Below are 20753 nucleotides of genomic sequence, written 5' to 3'. Positions count from 1 at the left end.
TTTCTGCCTTCTTTTTTCTTAGGAGAGAAGAATTAGATGTGACTAATATCCTGAACTATAATCAGAGACAACTGAAAGAACTCAAAGATAGCAAAACTGACCGACTGAAGAGATTCGGTCCTCATGTGCCTGCCCTTCTGGAGGCAATAGATGATGCTTACAGACAAGGCCGCTTTGCCTACAAGCCCGTGGGCCCTCTAGGTGATTGTTTTGACTTATAGAGGATATCATACACATTTTATTTTCAGAAAGAGGTCTTTTGAACCCAGTTTAAACACAGAGATCTTAGAGTTACATATTTTTGTTTAGCCTTGTGATGAAAATACTCTTCTGCTCATGGATTCAGTCGCCAGATTCCAGCTTCCTACCAGTGCTGAGGGCTCCGTTGTTGGACCCCTGCTGCCTATGTAGAAAACCTTTCTGTGTTTGCCAGCTGCCAGCTCTAGCCCATCCCATCCTTGGCATTGTGGGCAGCTCTGGCCTGGCCTGGTGTGGTGGGCAGCTCTGGCCTGGCCTGGTGTTGCAGGCAGCAGTGGCCTGGCCTCGCCTGGCATTGCGGGCAGCTCTGGCCCGGCACGGCGTGGCATTGTGGGCAGTGGAGGCTAAACCAATAAGTGTGCTCTCTTCCTGCCTCCTTATAAGACGAGAAGAGAGAAGCAGTGTACTTAGATGGGGCCTTAGTTATAAATGTTCTTGAAATAATGCTAAGATCACATTGCATTTTTTAGCTTTTCTTGATACCCTTTAAACGTTTATTAACCAGAAGAAAAACAACTTGGGGAAAGGAAATTATAGAGTTTAATAATCAACTTTTTACTTTTCTCCTAAACAAATTAATGAACTAATGAACATGACGGATCAAATCAGGAAATCTAATTAGTATTATATACTTGAAAGAATGCTCATGAATTTTACATGAGCTTTATAAAATTGTTTTACTTATTTCTTATTTAGGTTTGACAGTATGATTTATATACAACTATAAGTACTGTATTATTGCCACATGTACATGAAATTTAAAGAATTTTTTGATCCTATTCTGATGACTTGCATAATTGCACATCTTAGGTGAGATGGTATTCTAAATTAAAATCTTTGTTACTGGAGTGTTGCGTTTAAGTATTACAGTGACATCTCTGTTTAAATGTAGACATCTTTATACACAGTCCATTCAGTAGATGGGGCTTTATTGCCATCGGTCAATCTGCAGTCCCAGTATTAATGTGTTTTTTTGAAAGTGGCAAAGAATCTATACATCCTTGGGGTGATCTTCAGAATCCTGCTGAGGAGCTAGGGTGGAACAGGTTCATGCAGAACATCACTGTTGGCTGATTTGGAGTAGGGCAGTATTTTTACAGGATTTAATAGGTTTCTCCTTTCTGTGTCCGGGGGCTTTGTGGGAATTTCTTTTTCAGTTCATGTGAGATTTGCAATGTTATTTACATTACTTTGAAAATATTTTAAGTCATTTTGAACCATTAAAAGGACGATTCTGTTGAGCTATCCAGGTGAGTGTCAGTCCTTCTGCTTTTAGGAGCTTGCATTCACCCGCGGGACCCTGAGCATGCTCTGGCTATCGAATCCTGCCTGAAAGGACTCCTGCAGGCCTATTGCTGCCACAATCACGCTGATGAACGAGTACTGCAGTCGTTAATGAGAAGATTTTACTCACCAGGAACCTCGAGGCCTCAGATAATAGTTTCTGAATTTCGAAATGAGATGTATGACATAAGAAGCAGGTAAGACCTTAGTAAGTATTACTGTTCCAGGTTTTCGTTTTAATCATGTGTAAAATTGAAGGAGGTGCCTGTGGGTGTGGGTCCCCAGGATTTAGGCCATCATTGACTGCTTTTTTAGGTCACAAGCCAGGGAGTTAGATGGGAAATGGAGTAGTTGGGACAGGAACCGACGCCCACATGGGATCCCGGTACATGCAAGGTGAGGACTTTGGCTGCTAGGCTTCACCAGGCCTGGAAGTTTTAAAACCGTGTTAACATAATATTAATTTGTAAAATTTCACTAATCCATTTTAATTTCTGTGTAGTCATTGGAGAAATAGTGACAGTTGGTATCCGTTGTCCAGAGGTTCTGGCATAAAGTCTGTTGTGGAAGACCTAGGAGTAGATGCAGTGTGCCATGGGGATTGTACAGACGAGAGAAATGCTGCAGACCTAGCCGTGATAAGAGGGTAGGCCTGAGGAAGAAGATTGGTGTGCACTACCCAGCTGGGTGTCTCAGAAATTCAAAAAAACTATGGGCAACATTACCCAAATTGGTCTGTTTGCTGATTCTTGGCTGGCTGATAACTTTGCCTTAAAAATTGATGGGAATGTATTCCCAGATTGTACTTAAAATTGCCTTTCTCTCCTATGTATAAGTCCTAATTTTGCTTTTTTAAGAAAGAATCTGTAATTCTGTGTCTGAGTTGAGCAGATTGGCGCATTCACCAGTCATCTTTTATTCTGGTGAGCATTTATAAAAGTGGATCCTAAGAAACAGGTGAGGTTCAATTGCAGGAGTAATTAACTCACATTTTAGTAGATGGGTCAGGAAGGTGTTCAGAGAAGAGATGATAAGTGAGTCGTCTTTTAACTGATGAATTTGTCAAGTGACAGAAAATAATGACTGCCTTCTACACAAATAGAGTCGTGTATGCAGGATGGAGGCACAATGCATTCTGCAACAGTGTGATTGCAGGAAAGAAAGACTACAATAGCAAGTTGGTGATAGTGTGAAGAAAAGGAAACCTCTCTTTGTACGCTCGTGGTGGGAATGCAAATCAGTACCACCATCGTAGAAAACAGAAATTCTTCAGAAAACTAAAATCTCTAGAATTTTACGAAGCTAACCTTTTGGATGTGTATCTTAAGGAAATGAAACCTGAATGTAAGAGACGTTCCTTCACTCCCATGTTCATTGCAGCTCTGTTTTCAGTAGCTGAGCTGTAGAATCAACCTAGAGTCCATGAGTGGGTGAGCAGACAAAGACATTTTATACATATATGCATTAGAATATCATTCAACCATAAAAATTAGTCAAATTTTGAGACTCTCAGCAAAATGGATAGTACTTGAGATAAAGCTAGAAGCAAGAAAGCCAAGTGTGTATGCTGCTCTTAGGTGGAAGTGAAATTAAAGTTAGCTGACCTGAGAAGAGTGATAACCAGAGGTTGAGAAATGGGGAGGAGGGTGTGTTCAGAAATAGACGCACAACAGAGGAAGAGGCAGAGTAGGAATTCACAGCCAAGTCAGATTATCATCAAAGAGGAGAATGGCCAGCCACCCTTGAGGATGAGGTTGAACACGTGACAGGGGCTCAAGCTTTCAGCAGACTGGGCTTACATTTGGGGTCTTGGGACTGTTCTTCTGGGTGGAAGAATGCCAAGAAAATGGAGGAGTGGGTGGGGACCAGAACCGGTTTTGCCTCAGGCTTTTCACCCTTGGTTGGTCTTGCCTCTTGTGGACAAGAATGGTCTTTTGAAGAGTCCCTGTTGGGAGACTTTTTTTTTTTCTTTTTACTATGTCAAGGACATAAGGCACAACTTCTGTCCTTGTGCACTCCATTGCTGATCCTGGGCACTGGTTTCTCTGGCTGCTTCCTGCTGATAAGACACATCTATGTAAGAGTCATGGCTTAGGTGGGTTGGATAAGGAGAACCCCCAGGGTTTATTTTTTTTGTTTTTTCAAGATTTGTTTATTTTTATTGGAAAGTCAGATAAACAGAGAGAAGGAGAGACAGAAGGATCTTCTATCTGCTGATTCACTCCCTAAATGGCCATAATGGATGCAACTGAGCCAATCTAAAACCAGGAGCCAGGAGCCTCTTCCAGGTTTCCCACATGGGTACAGGGTAGCAAAGCTTTAGGCCATCCTGGACTGCTTTCCCAGGTCTAAAGCAGCTGGATGGGAAGTGGGGCCACTGGGACACGAACTGACACCCACATGGGATCCTGGTGCGTGAAAGACGAGTGCCCAGCCACTAAGCCATCATGCCGGGCCAGACAGTCAGGTTTTGTTCCTGCTTGATGGATCTGGATAGTGGTGGCTTCAGCTAATAAAATTCCTTCTTTCCTGTAAGAACTTTTGAAATACATAAATTGTATATGCTAGGAATAGAGGAACTGTGATTACGAGGAGGAGGAGATAATAAAGATGTTTCCCTTGGTATAAAAATGGCCAGAGTGAGGCAGAGTTGTTTTGGAAATAGATTGTGCTTGGGGTTTTATTGTTGTAGTTATTTCGGTTTGGTGTTTTTAAAACAAATGGGGGAAATAGGAAAGCAGGAGTGTAAGTCCCTGTCCAGTTAGTAGGGGTAAACATTACTGTTAGGGTTAATGTATGTACTGGCCAGGAGTTGTGGGCTGGATTTAGTCTGGCCTACTTCTAGCCCTGGGTCCCTCATTCACTCCATTTCATTACAGAAACTGTCTGCTGCCGGGGGTCAGGGTGACTATTCAGGCTTCAAGTTGAGAAGAGACAAAACCAGGGCCTGTGGTCAAGCCAGGGTTCCAGCAGAAGATAGCTTTGAGGTGCCCTTCATGCCAGCTAGCACAAACTTTCAGATCCAAATTTTTGTGTGCATAGCTACTTGGAGGCATCCTATATGGGCACTGCTTCAAGTCCCAACTGCTCTACTTCCAATCCAGCTCTGCTTATGGGCTGTGACGGTGACAGAGGATGGGCCAAGTTCTTGAGCTCCTGCACCCAGGATCCGGAAGAAGTTCCTGGCTCCCAGCTTCAGGCTGGCCCAGCCCCTGCTGTTATGGGCGTTTGAGTGAATGGATGGAGGCTCTCTCTCAATATCTTTCTTCCCCTCCTTCCCTCCCTCCTTTCTCTCTTTGTTCCTTTCTTTTCCTCTCTGTGAATCTGCCTTTCAAATAAAAATAAATGAATTTTTAAAATAAAAACAAAAAAGCAATTGCCAACTTAAATTGCCGAAGAAACCAAATTGTTAGACAAGTGTGGTTTTTATTTTAGGTCATAGTATTTGCCAAAAATTGGCTCTAGTAGAAGCTGGAATTGGACATTTTAGACAGCTGTGAGCATCCAATATGAGTAACTTGTGACCAGCAAACTCAAGCACAAAGGTGTTGATCATTTTCAAACATTTTAGTATCTTTGTACCAAAAAATTTTAAACAGCCTGTCATGTGAGCTGAAAGTTTTTAGGTGTTTTTTTTTTTTAACATTAAAGTCAACTGATTAGAACTACACTTGCTTTAGTAAGCTGAGTTGACTGTATTTTCCTCAGATGGTTTATAGATGAGTGTGAGTATTTTTAGAGAAAATGAAACTGGATGTGGAAAAATTCCCAACAGTTGTGATTGGAGCCATGGAGTTCATTAACCAATGAGAGTCACGTGTTTTCTCTAGTGTTTTAGGAAGCATGCAAGTGGGATGTTATAGATACTTATGCCCTCCAGACTTCTGGGCCTTTTTGCAATTAAGATAACAGTCATGACTAATACCACCAAAAAGGTTACTAAGCTTTTGTAACTTCTGGACATTTGCATCAGTAACTTTTTATTATTATAACAGCAAAATTTTGCACCACTTTGCCTCTTGAAGGCACTCTTAATATAATCCAAAGTAGTCTAATCTCCACAAAATAAGATAAATTCTTTGACATTCCAGGAGGCCTCCCTTGAAATAAAAGTCCAACAGTTTTGTGTTTTGAACAACCATCAAGGATGTCAAGAAGGCTTAAAATGTCAGATTGAGGTAGGACCCCTTTATATGACATAGTATAGATCAGGTTTAATGATTGACATAAAGTGATCACGCAAATACTCTTTCTTTTTTTAAAGATTTATTTTTATTGCTAAGTCAGATATACGGAGAGGAGGAGAGACAGGCAGATCTTGCTTCCGTTGATTCACTCCCCAAGTGACCGTAACAGCAAGTGCTGCGCCAGTCTGAAATCAGGAGCCAGGAACTCTTCTGTGTCTCCCATGCCGGTACAGGGTCCCAAGGCTTTCAGCCATACTTGACTGTTTTCCCAGGCCACAAGCAGGAAGCTGGCTGGGAAGTGGGGCTGCTGGGATTAGAACTGGTGCTATAGGGGATTCTGGTACATTCAAGGCAAGGGCTTTAGCCACTAGGCCACTGTCCCAGGTCCTCAAATACTCCTTAAACAAGTACATAACTCTCATTAGTTCTAAATAATGAGTGGCACAGAGATTACCTCCATACAGTAGAAGCCTTGAAAGTAAGAATATATCGATTCAACTCATGTTGTGGAACAGTTAAAGACTTCACTATTAGAGCTTACTGGAGCTGGCTAGAAAATTTAGTCACCAGTTTGACAAAACCCATTTAAGAGGAGGTGCTGCAGTTTTTAAACATTTCAGAATTATAGGCTAAGTATTTACAGGGCCTGGTACGATGGCCTAGTGGCTAAAGTTCTTACTTTGCCTTAGCCAGTTCATATCTCGGCTGCTCCATTTCAGCTCCCTGCTTGTGACCTGAGAAAGCAGTAGAGGACGGCCCAAAGCCTTGGGACCCTGCACCATGTGGGAGACCCGGAATATCTACTGGCTTCGGATCTGCTCAGCTCCGGCCACTGTGGCTGTTTGGGGAGTGAGCCAGCGGGTGGATGATATTTCTCTGTCTCTCCTCTCTGTGAAATCTGCCTCTCCAATAAAAATGAATACATCTTTTTTTTTTTAAGTATTTGCAAGTATTCTGTAACGTGTTGAAATGTACCTCATTAAAATGTATCTTTTTGAACACATGTATGTTCACTTTCTATTAGGCATTTAACACTGTTCTGTGAAGCAGTGATGCCCACATAGGATGCCAGCACCACAGGCTTAACCTGTGATCCCATGGGGTTGGCTTCAGAGAGAGAACTTTTCATCCACTGGGTCATCACCCCCAATTAGATCATCATATTGTGTTTTATGTTTTATGCATCCAGAGGTATTTATTTTGGGATTCTAAGACTAGGAAACCCTAGGAATGCAGCACCATTATTTTCCCCATTAGCCATTTATTGCTTTTAGACTTATTGTTCTTGGAAAACTTGTCGTCTGTACTTTTTAAAACTTTTTTTTAAGATGCACTTTTATTTGAAAGATAGAAGGAGAGACACAAAAAGAGATCTTTTATCTGCTGGTTCACTCCGTAAGTAGTCATAATAGCAGGGTCTGTGCGGGGTCGAAGCCAGCAGCTTGGCGCTCCATCTGCATCTCTGCTGTGGGTGGCAGGAGCGCAGGTATTTGGACCATTTTTTGCTGCCTTTCTAGGTACATTAGCTGGACCGGAAATGGAGAAGCTGGGACTTGAGCTAGTGTGCAACACCAGATGCCAGCGTCACAGATGTTGGCTTGATCTTCACAAAATGTCAGACCCTCTGATGTTTCCATTTTTAGCTTTATGATGTTGGAGAACTTAATGAACTGTGAAGCATCCTTATTCGAAAAAAGGATAGAGAAAGTAACATTTATCTCATATGCTTGTTGGGCGGATTAATTGAACTGATATTTGTCCTATGTTTAGAACAGTGATAGTATTTATGTACTTAATGAGTAAACCTATTACAGCTATGTTTTCAAATGCTATCACATACTTTGTTGTCTTGTAATCTTCTCACCCACCTGAAGATCTTTATAGAGTTGTGTGTGTGCGCACACGTGTGTGTGCGCGCGTGTGTGGTTTATATATCTTCTTATCAGTGAAGTCTGCAAAGCTAACCCACTGTCTCTTTGTCTTTTAGAGCTGCTTATCATCCGGAGTTTCCCACGGTTCTGACAGCTTTAGAGATAGACAGTGCGGTTGTTGCCAACAGCCTGATAGACATGCGGGGTATAGAGACAGTGCTGCTGATCAAAGTAAGAGAAGATACTTGTTGTATGTTTATGTTACTCTATAGTGTTGTAATCTCTAGGATGTTTTATGCATTTCTTTCTCCCTTTTTTCTCAGCACTATTGGTTAGTTTCGCCATTGTGCTTTGACCTCTTAGGGACAGCTGTAGCATAGCATACTGCTGGTTGGTTTTCGTGCTTTCTACCCCAGTGCATTCATAACTTGTGGCATTCCTTTCTAAAACACTTTTACAAATGGATATTATTTTTTGGCATATGTTGGTATAAAATTTTTAAATTCTTGATTGGCGCATCTGATTTTTGTTTATGCTAACAGATACATATGTTATTATTATTATGCTTTTTAAATGAAATGCTTCAGTACCTTACAGATTTCTTTATTTAGCTGTTCTGTAAAAATCGGTATCATCCCATTATGTATGTGATTTTCTATGCTCGTTACACTATATATTTTTTTTCACGTATTAGCGTTAATATACAGAGAAGGGACAAGAGACTCAAAACAGAAATCTGTGTAATCAAGAGAAACAATTAAAATCTTTTTCATTAATGACAACTGAGAAGTAATGGTCTTGGTATCCCAAATATGTGTCTATATATGTTCATGCTCTATTTATTTGTATCTTTGACTCTTTCATATTTTTGGAAGGATACTTGGCAGGAAATCATCCCTCCATTAAACCTGATCTTTTCAATTCTGCTTGGATTCAAGTATTTTCAGCCTTTCTCCACATCCTTGATAATATTTCATTAGAATTTCTATTTGTACATAGCTTTTCTAGGATGTGGAAAGTCAGACAGAAGGCAGTAGGGTACAGTCATTAGCATGCTCTTTGGGGTACCTGCATGCCACAAGGGAGTGCCTGATTGGAGTCCTCCGTCTGTGGTCTAGCATCCTGACAACACACACCCTGAGAGGCATGACCCGCACTGGAGGCCTGGCTGAAGTTTGCAGCTCCTGGCTCTGCCTGGCTGTCCCAGCCCTGCCTGCTGCATATGTTGGGCAAGTCTTAACAGTAGTTGAAAGAACTTGGTCTCTCTTAAAAATAAGATGAAAATAAGAAATATGTTATTTAAAATAATATACAACCTGTATAAAGTTAAATATTTTCATGTGACATGTTTATTATTATTTCTTTTTGATGATGTTTGCATAGTTGATCAGTGTGGAAGGGCCGAGGACTAGGGGAGTATGGATAGGACCAATGTTCTGATACATGCCCTCCATGGTCTGGCTACAGATCCTACAATTCTGAGTCCAGTTGTTCAGTTTGGGGGGAAATCACAGAAACCTCGTCTAGGGCAATCCCAGACCTGACTTGTGCGTGCTTGCCAGATGGGATCCGGCTTAGTCTGTCATCCATGTCAGCCTGTGCACACAGTTGCAATTGCTGGGTCAGTTCTACCATTAACCACATCTCTTATGTAAACCAGTGGATGCTGTGGCCCAGCCAGCCCTGCTCACCACATACTTGGCCCTCACATTCACCAGCAGAAACTGCAGCCTAGTCAGGGTGACCATCAATAGTCCCCACCAAGTCTACTCTCATTCTTGGTTCCTGTGCTTGCCAATATGTGCAGCAGAATGGCCCAATCTGTCCCACATCTCACCTAGCTCAGCCCACCATCCAGCTCACACTCAGACCAGCAGGTGCTGCTGCCTGTCTGGCCAGGCCTGCCCCCAGCCCTATTTCTCATGCTCACTAGTGGGGTTTGCAGCCCATTAAAGAGGTACCCACAGTTTCCCTAACAGGCCTACTCCCACTCCTGGATCTCAGGTGTCCCCAGTCCCAGTGTTTGCCAGCTGATGCTGCAGCAAAGCCCAGCAACCCTGTATTTACTCTGGCTAATGCCTGCCCCCCAGTGGTTACAGTTAGTTAGCCCAGCCTGGCTGTTCCCCTAATCCAGCTCATATTCAAGCCAGTAGATCTGGTCTGTACCTAGTTCCAATACTCATGCTCACAGTGGGAGCAGTGACCCAGCAGGAGAACTCCCCATCCCCGCTGCAGTCCTTCTGCCAGGCTTGCATCTCCCCCACCTTGCCCCAAGTCTACATCTGCTGGTGGGTGCTGTGGCCCAATCTGGCATGGCCTGCCTCACTTTGGCATTTACCAGTGGGTACTGTAGCCTGGCCCAGCCTGTCCTGCCCTAGTTCCAGCTCAAGCTGGTGGGTGCCATTGTCCAGTCCAATCTAGCTAGCCCCCAGTCCTGGCCTTAATTGGACTGGCTGATATTGCAGCCTGACTTGGACTATCCTACACCCAGACCTGGTTCTCAGATCTGCCAATGGGTGTTGTAAACTGGCCCAGCCTGGACTGCCCTAAGAGCTGGCGGGTACTGTAACCTGGGCTGCTCCCAGCCTTGATTCTTACAGTCACTTGCAGGGACTGTGAGCTGACATTAGTTCCCCAAACTCCCTATTGGTCCTCTGTCCAGTGGCAGATCTCATACATACTGGTGGGTCCTTGGCCCAGACTGACTTAGTCCACCTCCTGTCCTGGCAGGAATGGTGGCCTTGCCCAACTGGCTCACACCCTTTCTAGTTCTTATTATTGGATGTTACAGCCCAGTCACATCTGGTACAGCTCTCAATGTGGTTCAGCGGGTGCCAAGACCTAGCTCAGTATGTCCTACACTCACCCTAGCTCTCATGAGCACCAGTAGGTGCTAGAGTCAAGCCCAGTCTGGTATACTCCAGACCCAGTCCACACCCATGCTGAGGGAAACTGCAGTCACATCCTATCCAGAATGCTGCCCCCATTCTGGCTCACACTCGCTGGTGGGAACCACAACCCAACCAGGGCATCCCCTTAGCTCCCCAACCAGACCTGTTCCCAGCCACAGATCTTGTGTGTGCCAGCAATTGCTCTGACCCAGCTCAACATAGTCCATCCCCCAAATTGGCCTTTGCCATCAGGTACTGCAACATGACCTGTCCTGTCCCATCACCAGTTCAAGTCTGACTGGTGAATACTGCATCCTAACCCTGACCAGACTGCTCCCATCCCTGACTCATGAAAACTGCTGAATGTGATAGACTAGCCTGGCTCCTGCACATGCCTGAGAACTAAGCTTGGTCTGGTGCTTCCTGGCCCATACCTCTCCAGGGCCCTAATGTGGACTGACTGGTGTTGCAGTCCGACTTGGCCTATCCTGCACTCGGTTCTGAGATCTAGTTCTTAATAGTCTTGATTCTCACATCTGCTGACAAGTGGTGTTACCTTGCCGGACCTAACCAATACCCGGGCCTGAATCACTTGCTCACCAGTGGATGCTATGATCCACCACGGGAGTTTCCCTTATTAGGCCCACTCCCAGACCCAGATTCTGCCCGCTCTGTTGTATTCAGTCTGCCCCCTTACCTTGTTCTTGGGTGCGCCTTTGGCTGCTGCATCCCAACTGGCCCATCCTGTTCCCAGCCCCAGCACCCTTGAGTGTCAGAGGGTTCCATGTTCATGCCTACCTCAGCCTGTCATCACCCACAGCTCTGAAGCAAACCAGATGGAATTTTAGTTCCACAAGGTTGTGCCCACTTATCCCCTACAGCATCTGCCCTTGGACCTGGTTCTCTTGTGTGCTGGTCAGTGTCACGATCCAACCTAACATTACCCATGCCCTGTTCTGACTTTCACTGGTGTGTGCTAGGGTCCAGCTCTGCCGGGCAGGCCCCCAGCCCTAGCTTTAGTATGCGCCAGTGAGTGGTGCTCAGCTGTCATGCATGCTGAGATCTCCCATGTGGGCTGGTGCATCTGTCTGACCCACAAAAGTCCTGCGACTTCTTCCCTCCAAATGGCTTGGTCTCAGCTCCCTGGCTGTCCTGCAAGTCCAGCAACCCTGTGGATGGGAGTCCCTCTCAAGTCATTCCTCGCTTACAACATATTCCCTCAGCGGTCTGTCCTCCCGCACATTTTCCCCTTTCCCTGATCATCAGTCCACAGACCGCACACATGAGGAAGTCCTCAGGCTCGGTTTGCGTGCCTGGACTCAAGGTTCCAGGTCTCCCCATGCCCTGCTCCCACCATCCCTCAGGCCTCCACAGGCAAAGGGGCGGACCTACCTCTGGGCAGCTAGCCACATGGCAGCTACTCCTGCTGCAGAGCACCTCAAATAATTTTTTTAAAGATGTATTTATTTTTATTGAAACAGCAGATTTATAGAAAAAAAGGAAAGAGAAAGATCTCCCATCTGCTGGTTCACTCCCCAAGCAGCCATTGTGGCCAGAGTTGAGCCAGACCAAAGCTAGGAGCCAGCAGCTTATTGCAGGTCTCCCACAGGGGTTCAGGAGTCCAGAGCCTTCATCCATCCTCTGCCACTTTTTTAGGTCATAAGCAGGGAAAACGATCAAAAGTGAAACACTTCCCATGTGGTGCACATATAGGAAAATGATACCACCGGTGGAAAATTAACTTGCTACCCCACTATATTAGCCCTGGATTTAAGACTTTTTGCTATTAAAATAAATATATTTTCCAGTTATGCTTTTTTTCCAATTTTAAAATTATTTTCTTCTAAGTATCTTCATATTTTTATACTTCTTTCCTTAGCTACTGTACTAGCCCCTGCTGTTATTTTAAAAACTCGTAATAATTTTAGTTCTTTGGGCATTGAAAAATTGTTTTTAAATTCCTATATTTAATAAAATTATTTGACTTTAACTAAGAATAGTGAAATTTGGAGATCATGAAGATAGATTTTATTTTGAGATTGTGTTCATGGGAGATGCTTTGGTGTGGCTCTCAGAATGTATTCTCCTCTGTTTTAGAACAATTCAGTAGCTCGGGCTGTAATGCAGTCGCAGAAGCCACCCAAAAATTGCAGAGAAGCTTTCACAGCTGATGGGGATCAAGTGTTTGCACAGCGGTACTATTCGTCTGAGCATACAAGACCCAGGTTCCTAACCAGGGACGTGGATTCTGAAATAAGGTAGGGTCAAGGCGAGCTGACAGTGTTGTTTCCACTTCTTCCTTTTTGATTCTGTGTTCTCAGTGGTCATTTCAGGGGAGAGCAATGTTCCATTTGTGTTTGATCCCTGAAGATCATTCAGTTGGTTATAGAATGGTACCCTGGAGGTCATTTTCCAGCCTCACTTCGGCAGCAGTTTTTATAAAAACATGTTCCTTTTACCAGCCGATATGTTGATAGCACAATGAAGAGCTCAAGTCAGAATATACTGCCTTTGTCATCATGTTCACTGCTGAGCTCCGCTGATTTTTCTCATGGGGGGTGAATTTACATCTGCCTCTGAGATGCTGAGTTGCACTGTTACAAAAAGAGCCATGAGTGCTGTTAGGACACGTGCTGGGAAAGTAGGATATGTTAGACAAGACAAACTGAGAAGGTAAAGGAAGATTTGGAAACATGCAAAATGAAGTTTTGGTGCCAAAAAAGGTTAGCACATGGTTTCCCAACTGCATTATTTCAGCGGACAGATTAGTAAATTGGCTCTGAATTAATGACTTAGAAGATCTGAAGTGTAACTTAGACTTAAGTAAGTATGTGAGGAAATTGAGCAACAGTGTTTGTAATAATTTGCATGTGTAGGAGAAATTAGAATTTTATTGAAATAGATTTCTCATTTTCAAATAATAGTAGCTATTTTTGTTTGATATTAAGAGCAACATAAAGGAAAATAGCCATAATGGATACTGGAAAATTAGTGGGTTTATTATTTAAACACAGAAGAAAAAGTTGATGAGCAGCAGCGTGTGTCATGGCGCTTTGTGGTGTTTGTTTTCCCAGCGTGCTTTCCAGGGATGAACCTGCATGCGTTGCTTCAGCAGTCCCCGGTGTAATTACCAGTGCAGCTCAGTAATATATATATGTATGTGTTCTCAGTATCACAGTTTAGTAACTTCTGTTAGTATAATGTGCTGAAGAATGTTTTATCTGGTATCATTTTTTTCTTTCAAATATTTCCAGAGTACTTGCTATACCTGGCACTAAGCTAGGCACAAGTTAGCAGGAAACAAAGTACAGAAAGCTTGGTCCTGTGGTCAGTGGTCAGCGGTCAGCCATGCTGTGAGCACATGAAGCGCAGGACAGGCCTGGGACTTGAGCAGTGAGCCGTTTGGATGGGCTGCTGGGGAGGCTGTGTTCACGGACCCAGCAGATGTGGTCCCTACCTTGGCCACCTCTCTGTGCACTTGAGTATCATTCTCTGTAAAACTAATACCACGTAGGAATAGGATGTGAAAATTGGTAACCTAAGAAATTTACCTAAGAAAGAAGTTGTAAAATTCATCAGTGTTGCTATTGAAGGTCATATTGATTGCTTTAATTTATTCTGCATGTTGAGAAAATTGTGTAATTCTGTTCATTTTGTTTCATTTTTGGTGTCAGATATTTTGGGGATTTTGTTAGTTGATTTAATTACTGTTTTTTAGTAAAGATACAGATTTATAGACATGCATACTTCATATTGAGGCTTGACCAGCCATAGTGAAATTTTGTTATCAAGCTCCATTTTATCAGTAATAGTGCAGTATTTCTTCCTTTCTTCATTTTTGTTCATTTAGCATTTATGCAGCTAACATTTGTTCAATTTTCTTTGCTTAATTCGGAAATCATAACAAGATAGTTATTTTACATACCAGAAAATATTTTATGTTCTTTTATTTTAGTACCAGTAAAAATGTATAAAGTGTTGCTAACTGAACTTTGGACTGAAAGTGCTTTCAATTTTAGAGGTGTAAAAAAATGGAAAAGGACACATCTTAGATGAAATATGATGAGCTCCTCTTGGTCGAGGGCTGGATTGTTTGTACTATGCAGGTGGTTGGTTCTCTTCCTGCTGGCACACGGCTTTGCAGGACAAGAGTGTGGGTGAGAGAAGCAGCTGGCCCTTAGCTGCAGCCTCCGATTTTGGTGACTGTTCCCCCTCCATCTCCTTGTCCTGTTTTCTTAGCTTCTGTTTGCCCACAAGAAATGTTGAGCTATTAATCTCCGCTGTTTACCTTGGGTATCTATGTGTCATATTCACATTTTAATGGTATGGCTTATTTCCTGATTAATTTTCTTTTGAGAGATTGTGTCTTAATTCTGTTTCTACTATTAGGCACAATGCTTCACACATGAAAGTCATAACATTCTTGTTAGTGAGATAAAGAAATACTTTTTTAAGTTTCTGCAATAGATTTTCATGTGACTAACAAGTTGATAGAGTGATAGAGCTGGTTTAATTGAACAGGATTTTGCAAATAAGTTGTCACCCCAAAACAAAAAAAAAGCAGTTATTTTAGTTTTTTGTAAAAATAGGTAAGTTTTTTTTGTTTTTTTTTTTAATCCTTATCAAGTGACTTGGAAAATGAGGTTGAAAATAAAAAGGCGCAGATAGTAAATCTTCAGCAACATTTGTCTGCACTTGAAAAGGATATTAAACGCAATGAAGAATTTCTTAAAAGGTGCCAACTACGTTATAAAGAGTTGCAGGTAAGAAGAAAATACATCTCAAATTAGAGTTCCAAGTTGATTTGAAGTTCCCATTGTTCCCTTCGAGCTATGGTGTTGGAACATTTTGGCCTTGTGGCCTGCTTCCTAGAAGGGGACCAGCATAGTGATCAGTAGACTGAACCGCTGCTTGTATGGGAGTGCCGCATCTGCTCCACTTTGATCCAGACACTTATTGATGACCATGGGAAGCAGCTGGGTGGCCCACACACCTGGGAGACCTGGATGGAAGTAGTGGCTTCTGGCTTCAACCTGCTCCAGCCTTGTTGCAGCAGATGGAAGACTTCGGTCTTGTCTGTTGCTCTGCCTTTCAAATAAATGGGTAAACCTTAAAACTCTTAAAAGGATTTACATTTTAAAATGAATAAGAATGTGTATTCATTTAGGAAAAACAAACTTCAGTGTCTGTCATAATAAAGGGCAACTGAATGGTTATATCAGCACTGATGTTCAGTCTAATGTAACATTACACATACATACACCCTGTACAGTTGGAAAATGTTAGTAAAATTGGTGAGTAATGTCTTAGTGTTTTCATGAAAATAGTTTCAATACCATGGACCTCTGAAAGGGCCAGATGACCACAGGTTACTTGGATTATATTTTGAAAATCCCTGTATCATAATAATTTTTCATGACTTCAAACTTAGGATGTTTCTGAAAGATGTCTTCTTTTAGCACTCAACAGTTTATTCATTGTAAATGCTAAGATGGACCGCATAGGTGTTGTTTCTGCATGAAATATATTTTAGTAAGCGTGATCATGGCAGAATTTATACAGAGCTTTTGGTTTATTTAAAACCAGTGCATCTCTGTTGTTAACTCTGAAAGCCTTTTGCGACATTAATGCAGAATACAGCTGTGGATTGATACATCCTTTCCAGCCATTTGTCCTGGTTACTCTTTGCATTTACTCTTTTAAATCTTTATGTTTTTCTTTTAGATGAAAATAAGAAAAAACATTTCTGAAATTCGGGAATTGGAGAATATAGAAGAACACCAGTCTGTAGATATAGCAACATTGGTAAAATGATCCCCTCTGTTTTTCCCTGTTTACCTGTAGTGTTAAAGGAGGAAACAGCACTTACGTTGATAACTTCCATTCTCAGCTTTGTAAAAACCTTCAGGCTTCAGTTTGATTTTGTCCTCTGCCACCTGAAACAAAAGCTTGAGCAAAGCTGAATGGTCTTTCAGGCCTGCTCAGCCCCTCTGTGTCGCTCCGGGTGGACCTGGACGCCAGGGCTGTGTCTGAGTCAGTTGGAAAGGTTCTCTGCATTTTTTCTTCTTAAAACTAACGATTTTCCTTTTAAATGACAACATAGTTAGATTCCTGACACATTGGCATAGCATATGTGTGTATTTCCACTAAGTGCATTTTGGGATTGAAGGGAGTGAGCAAGTCAAAAAAACATTCCTTTTGATGATCTCAAGCAGATACTTTTTCATTTGTTTCCTAAATGTTCTCCCTATTTTATTTTTCAATCTGCTTTCTTCTGCTTTACTGTTAAGAGCATGAAAATATTGTTGTTCCCTTCCTGTTTGACCTGTTTGCTTGCAGGCTCTGCTTCTCCCAGGTTTTTATCTGTTGATGAATATTTTAATTAATTCTTACACTTTTTAACTTTTCAGGAAGATGAAGCCCAAGAAAATAAAAACAAAATGAAAATGGTTGAGAAAAATATGGAGCAACAAGAAGAAAATATGAAACATCTTAAAAATCAGAAAATAGAAGCGGAAAATAAGTATGATACAATTAAATCCATAATTAATCAGCTGTCAGAGCAAGCAGACCCACTTAAGGTACATGCTATTTTTATTCTGACATAGGTAAACTTCATGCTTTAGTTTTACTTCCGCAGTGTATTCATCATGCAAATGCTCATAAAAGAAGTTTTGGTTAAATGTAATTAGAACTACATAAAAATGAAAGTTCAAAGAATGATAAGAACCATTTTTCATCATTAATCAAATTAATATTAAACACTGTTCAGGATGGATTAAGTAGAATATGAAATTTTAAAATTATAATTAAAAGAAGGCAAAGTGATTAATAAAGAAAAATATAAGGAAGGTGGTTACTGAATGCAATAAAAATTAAAAATACAAGTTCTAAAAGAAAAAATGTTTTTTAGAAGAAAATGAGAAGTAATGATAGAAACAATACAGATTTCAAGAATAGATCACGTAGAATTCAGAGCTCAGAAAGTACAATGAAATTATAAGTTAAGGAAAACAAATCACAATTTTTTTTAAAGATTCATTTTTCTTATTGTAAAGGCGGATATACAGAGAGGACAGACAGAGAGGAAGATCTTCCATCTGATGATTCACGCCCCAAGTGAGCACAATGGCCGGTGCTATGCCAATCTGAAGCCAGGAGCCTCTTCCGGGTCTCCCACATGGGTGCAGGGTCCCAAAGGCTTGGGCTGTCCTCAACTGCCCTCCAGGTCCACAGGCAGGGAGCAGGATGGGAAGCGGGGCCGCCGTGATTAGAACCAGCGCCCATATGGGATCCCGGGCGTGCAAGGCGAGGACCTTAACCACTGTGCCATGGCGCTGGGCCCAAATCACAATTTTTTAATTATTCATTTTTTACTTCAAAGTATGGGAAAACCAAATGGATCTTCCATTCACTGATTCATTCCCCAAATTGTTGCAATTGCTTAGTCTGGTCCAGGCTTAATCTAGGAGCTCAGAACTGCCATGTGGGTGGCAGGGCCCAGGTGGTTGGGCTGTCTTCCATTGCTTTCCCAGGAACACGGGAAGCAGAGCAACTGGGTGTTCAGGTGGCACTGATAGTATCTCTACGCTTGTGCCGCAATACTGGCTCTAGACAGTGACTTCTAAAATGATGAAATATGCTACAATAATGTAGCAAGAAAAACACTACCCCCTAAAGTGTTTATCCTAAAAAACTTAAAAACAGTGACGAAGAGTAACCTATATTCTGTTTTTTTAGGGATTTATAGGCTAAAAGAACTCCTGGAACTGGGAGTCCGTAAATAAATTCAAGGACAGAGAAAGTGGGCAGAAGGCAGTAAGAATTCTTGGTCTTAGCTCTCTGCCTGGGCTGCAGATAATTGAAAGGTGGGAGGTGAGTCCAATAGTGAACCTGAATGTCATCAGCCAGTATCCGGGAGCTTTTCCTTCTCAACTCCACGTCCTGCTAGCCGTCAGTAATAGTCGGAACAAGGAGATGGAGTCAACAGTTTTCCCTCCCAAGAAATTGGCTCATTACTGCCTTCCAGATATTATCTGTTTGCTTTTTGGACTTGTGTTTTTACACAAGTAGTTAGTATTTGAGTCTTCTGTTTGAATATGTGATTGTTGAAATCTCTTTTTAGGAAGCATTTTTCCCCCTGCTTTGATCAGCTTACTTTAATTTATGCTTATAAACTTAACGATTTGTTAAATGAAACTCATGATAGAAAGTGGGACCTGCATTGAGCCCGAGAAAGGGATTCAGTATCTGTAGTTTAGGTAACATAGTGTTGGTTTCTTGTAGTTTTAAATTGGATAGCATACAGTTTGGAAGTTTATGAAACATCTACAGACATATTGAAGAGCCATAGTAAATGTGAATAAAGGAAAACCAACGCCTGTAGTTGCTCTCATCCTATTTTTCAAATTTAGTGGTTCCGTTCCCAAGGTGTTAGAAAGAAATGGCCAGTATGTGTTCCTGCTTCGATCGGTGCAGGGCTCAGTTGTTTCCCTAAAACAATCCAGTCTCTGCAGAGAAGGATTAGAAACGTGAGCGATTGACCATTCTGCTTCAGAAACTGCAACATCTCTGACTGCAGAAGTTGAGCCATTTTATTCTGCTGTAATGATCGCTTTGTGGCTCTTAAGTCAGGAGCCTCTTTAAAACAGCTTTGTTGAGATAATATGCAGGAAATATATTTGTAAATGTGTAACATGGCTTTAAGCATGTAAAGTCTGTGAAACCAGGACCACAAATCAGAAGCAGGACACCCTCCCCTGGCCTGTGAATCCCCTCGTGTTCCTTTGTACTCCTCCTTGCCCTCTGTCTTTGGGCATTCACAATTCACTTGCTGGTCCTGTACGTTGCACGTTTTCTAAAATTACCTGTAGCCGTCCATTTAATACAGTTTTAGTTCCTTTTTAGTAACTTCAGTCTAAAAAATGTCTTGACTTGAGAAACAACTTTTACTAAACTATTACTGCAATTGTATTGTTATTATTTCTAATAATTATTATTGCTTATTTTTGGTATTTTTAAGTTTGTAAGTTTAACCTATATAGCTGCTGTATTACAAAAAGACATGGAAAGTGAGGTTCAAGTGAATCAAGATAATTAGGAGGTGCTTATTTGGTTCAAAAATTTTGGGAATCCATGTGTGGGTTTTGTTTTTTTAAAGATTTATTCATTTATTGGAAAGTCAGATATACAGAGAGGAGGAGATACAGAGAGGCAGATCTCCCGTCTGATGATTCGCTCTCCAAGTGAGCGCAACGGCCAGTGCTATGCCAATCCGAAGCCAGGATCCAGGAGCCTCTTCCTGGTCTCTCACACAGGTGCAGGGTCCCAAAGCTTTGGGCCGTCCTCGACTGCTTTCCCGGGCCACAAGCAGGGAGCTGGATGGGAAGTGGAGCTACTGGGATTAGAACTGGCGCCCACATGGGATCCCGGTGCGTTCAAGGCAAGGACTTTAGCTGCTAGGCCATGCCGCCGGGCCCCATGTGTAGGTTTTTCATGATACAAATTTCCCGTGAACTTTCTGAAGACTCCTACTGTGTAGTTTGGTAATATCTGTGATTTCAGACATTGCCCGGAAGGGTTGGGACATGACCTTTACAGTAAAGAAGAGATTGCTTTATCCCTCCCTTAAGGTTTTTCTTTTTAAAAGTTTTTGTTTGTCTTTTGAGTGGCAGAATAGATGCTCCCATTCAGTGATTCATCTCCACTGCTCCTGACAGAGCCAGGAGGAGCTGAGGCTGATTGGGGAGCTCAGTGCAGACCTCCACACAAGCGAGAGACATGCAGCCCTTGGAGCCATCAGCACTCCCTTCCAGGCTTGGCATTTTCAGACAGCTGTAGTCAGGAGCCAAGCAGAGCATCAGTTCAAGATAGGCCAAATGCTTAACACATGCTTTAATTTTTAAGGCTAATATGAATTCCCCTAAAATTACTTTGTTATCCAAAATAAACTTGGAGGTATTACAGCATGTAGAAACTTCATGTAATAATTTGAATATGGTGTGTTTCGAACTTTTATTTATTTGAAGGGCAGAGAAAGAAACAGAACACTCCTATCTTCTGAGTTACTTCCCTAAAGTGACAGGGACAGGGCCAAGCCTGGGCTGGGCCAAACCATGAGTACAGTCTGTGGGGCCTCACATTTGGATGGTAGGAGCCCAGGAACTTCAGTACTACCAGCATGGGTGATGGCATCGTCAGGAAGCTGGAGAAAAGCCAGAGCTAACTATCAGACTCTTGAACTCCTCCACGAGGGTGCAGGC

At 42.2% G+C, this 20753-nt stretch overlaps 1 protein-coding gene across 5 annotated transcripts in view; it reads left to right on the top strand.

Annotated features, from left to right (window-relative positions):
• The window catches only part of LOC121166254 (structural maintenance of chromosomes protein 6), a 71781-nt gene that overhangs the window by 39004 nt on the left and 12024 nt on the right, over positions 1-20753 (top strand). For 4 of the 5 annotated variants that reach the window (XM_040995357.1, XM_040995358.1, XM_040995359.1 and 1 more), the window contains 7 exons: positions 23-201; positions 1535-1739; positions 7717-7831; positions 12589-12749; positions 15119-15254; positions 16216-16296; positions 16902-17072. In XM_040995357.1, the coding sequence (XP_040851291.1) occupies positions 23-201; positions 1535-1739; positions 7717-7831; positions 12589-12749; positions 15119-15254; positions 16216-16296; positions 16902-17072 (1048 nt within the window). Of the gene's footprint in view, positions 1-22; positions 202-1534; positions 1740-7716; positions 7832-12588; positions 12750-15118; positions 15255-16215; positions 16297-16901; positions 17073-18231; positions 18367-20753 lie in introns of all 5 variants that reach the window. The other variant, XR_005885381.1, reaches the window with a different exon arrangement.

The sequence above is a fragment of the Ochotona curzoniae genome, unplaced genomic scaffold (assembly GCF_017591425.1).
Source record: "Ochotona curzoniae isolate NIBS_2020 unplaced genomic scaffold, NIBS_Ocur_1.0 patch105, whole genome shotgun sequence".
Classification (NCBI taxonomy): Eukaryota; Metazoa; Chordata; class Mammalia; order Lagomorpha; family Ochotonidae; genus Ochotona; species Ochotona curzoniae.
Note: the sequence above shows the minus strand (reverse complement) of the source record. Positions and strands in the feature narration are given on the sequence as shown.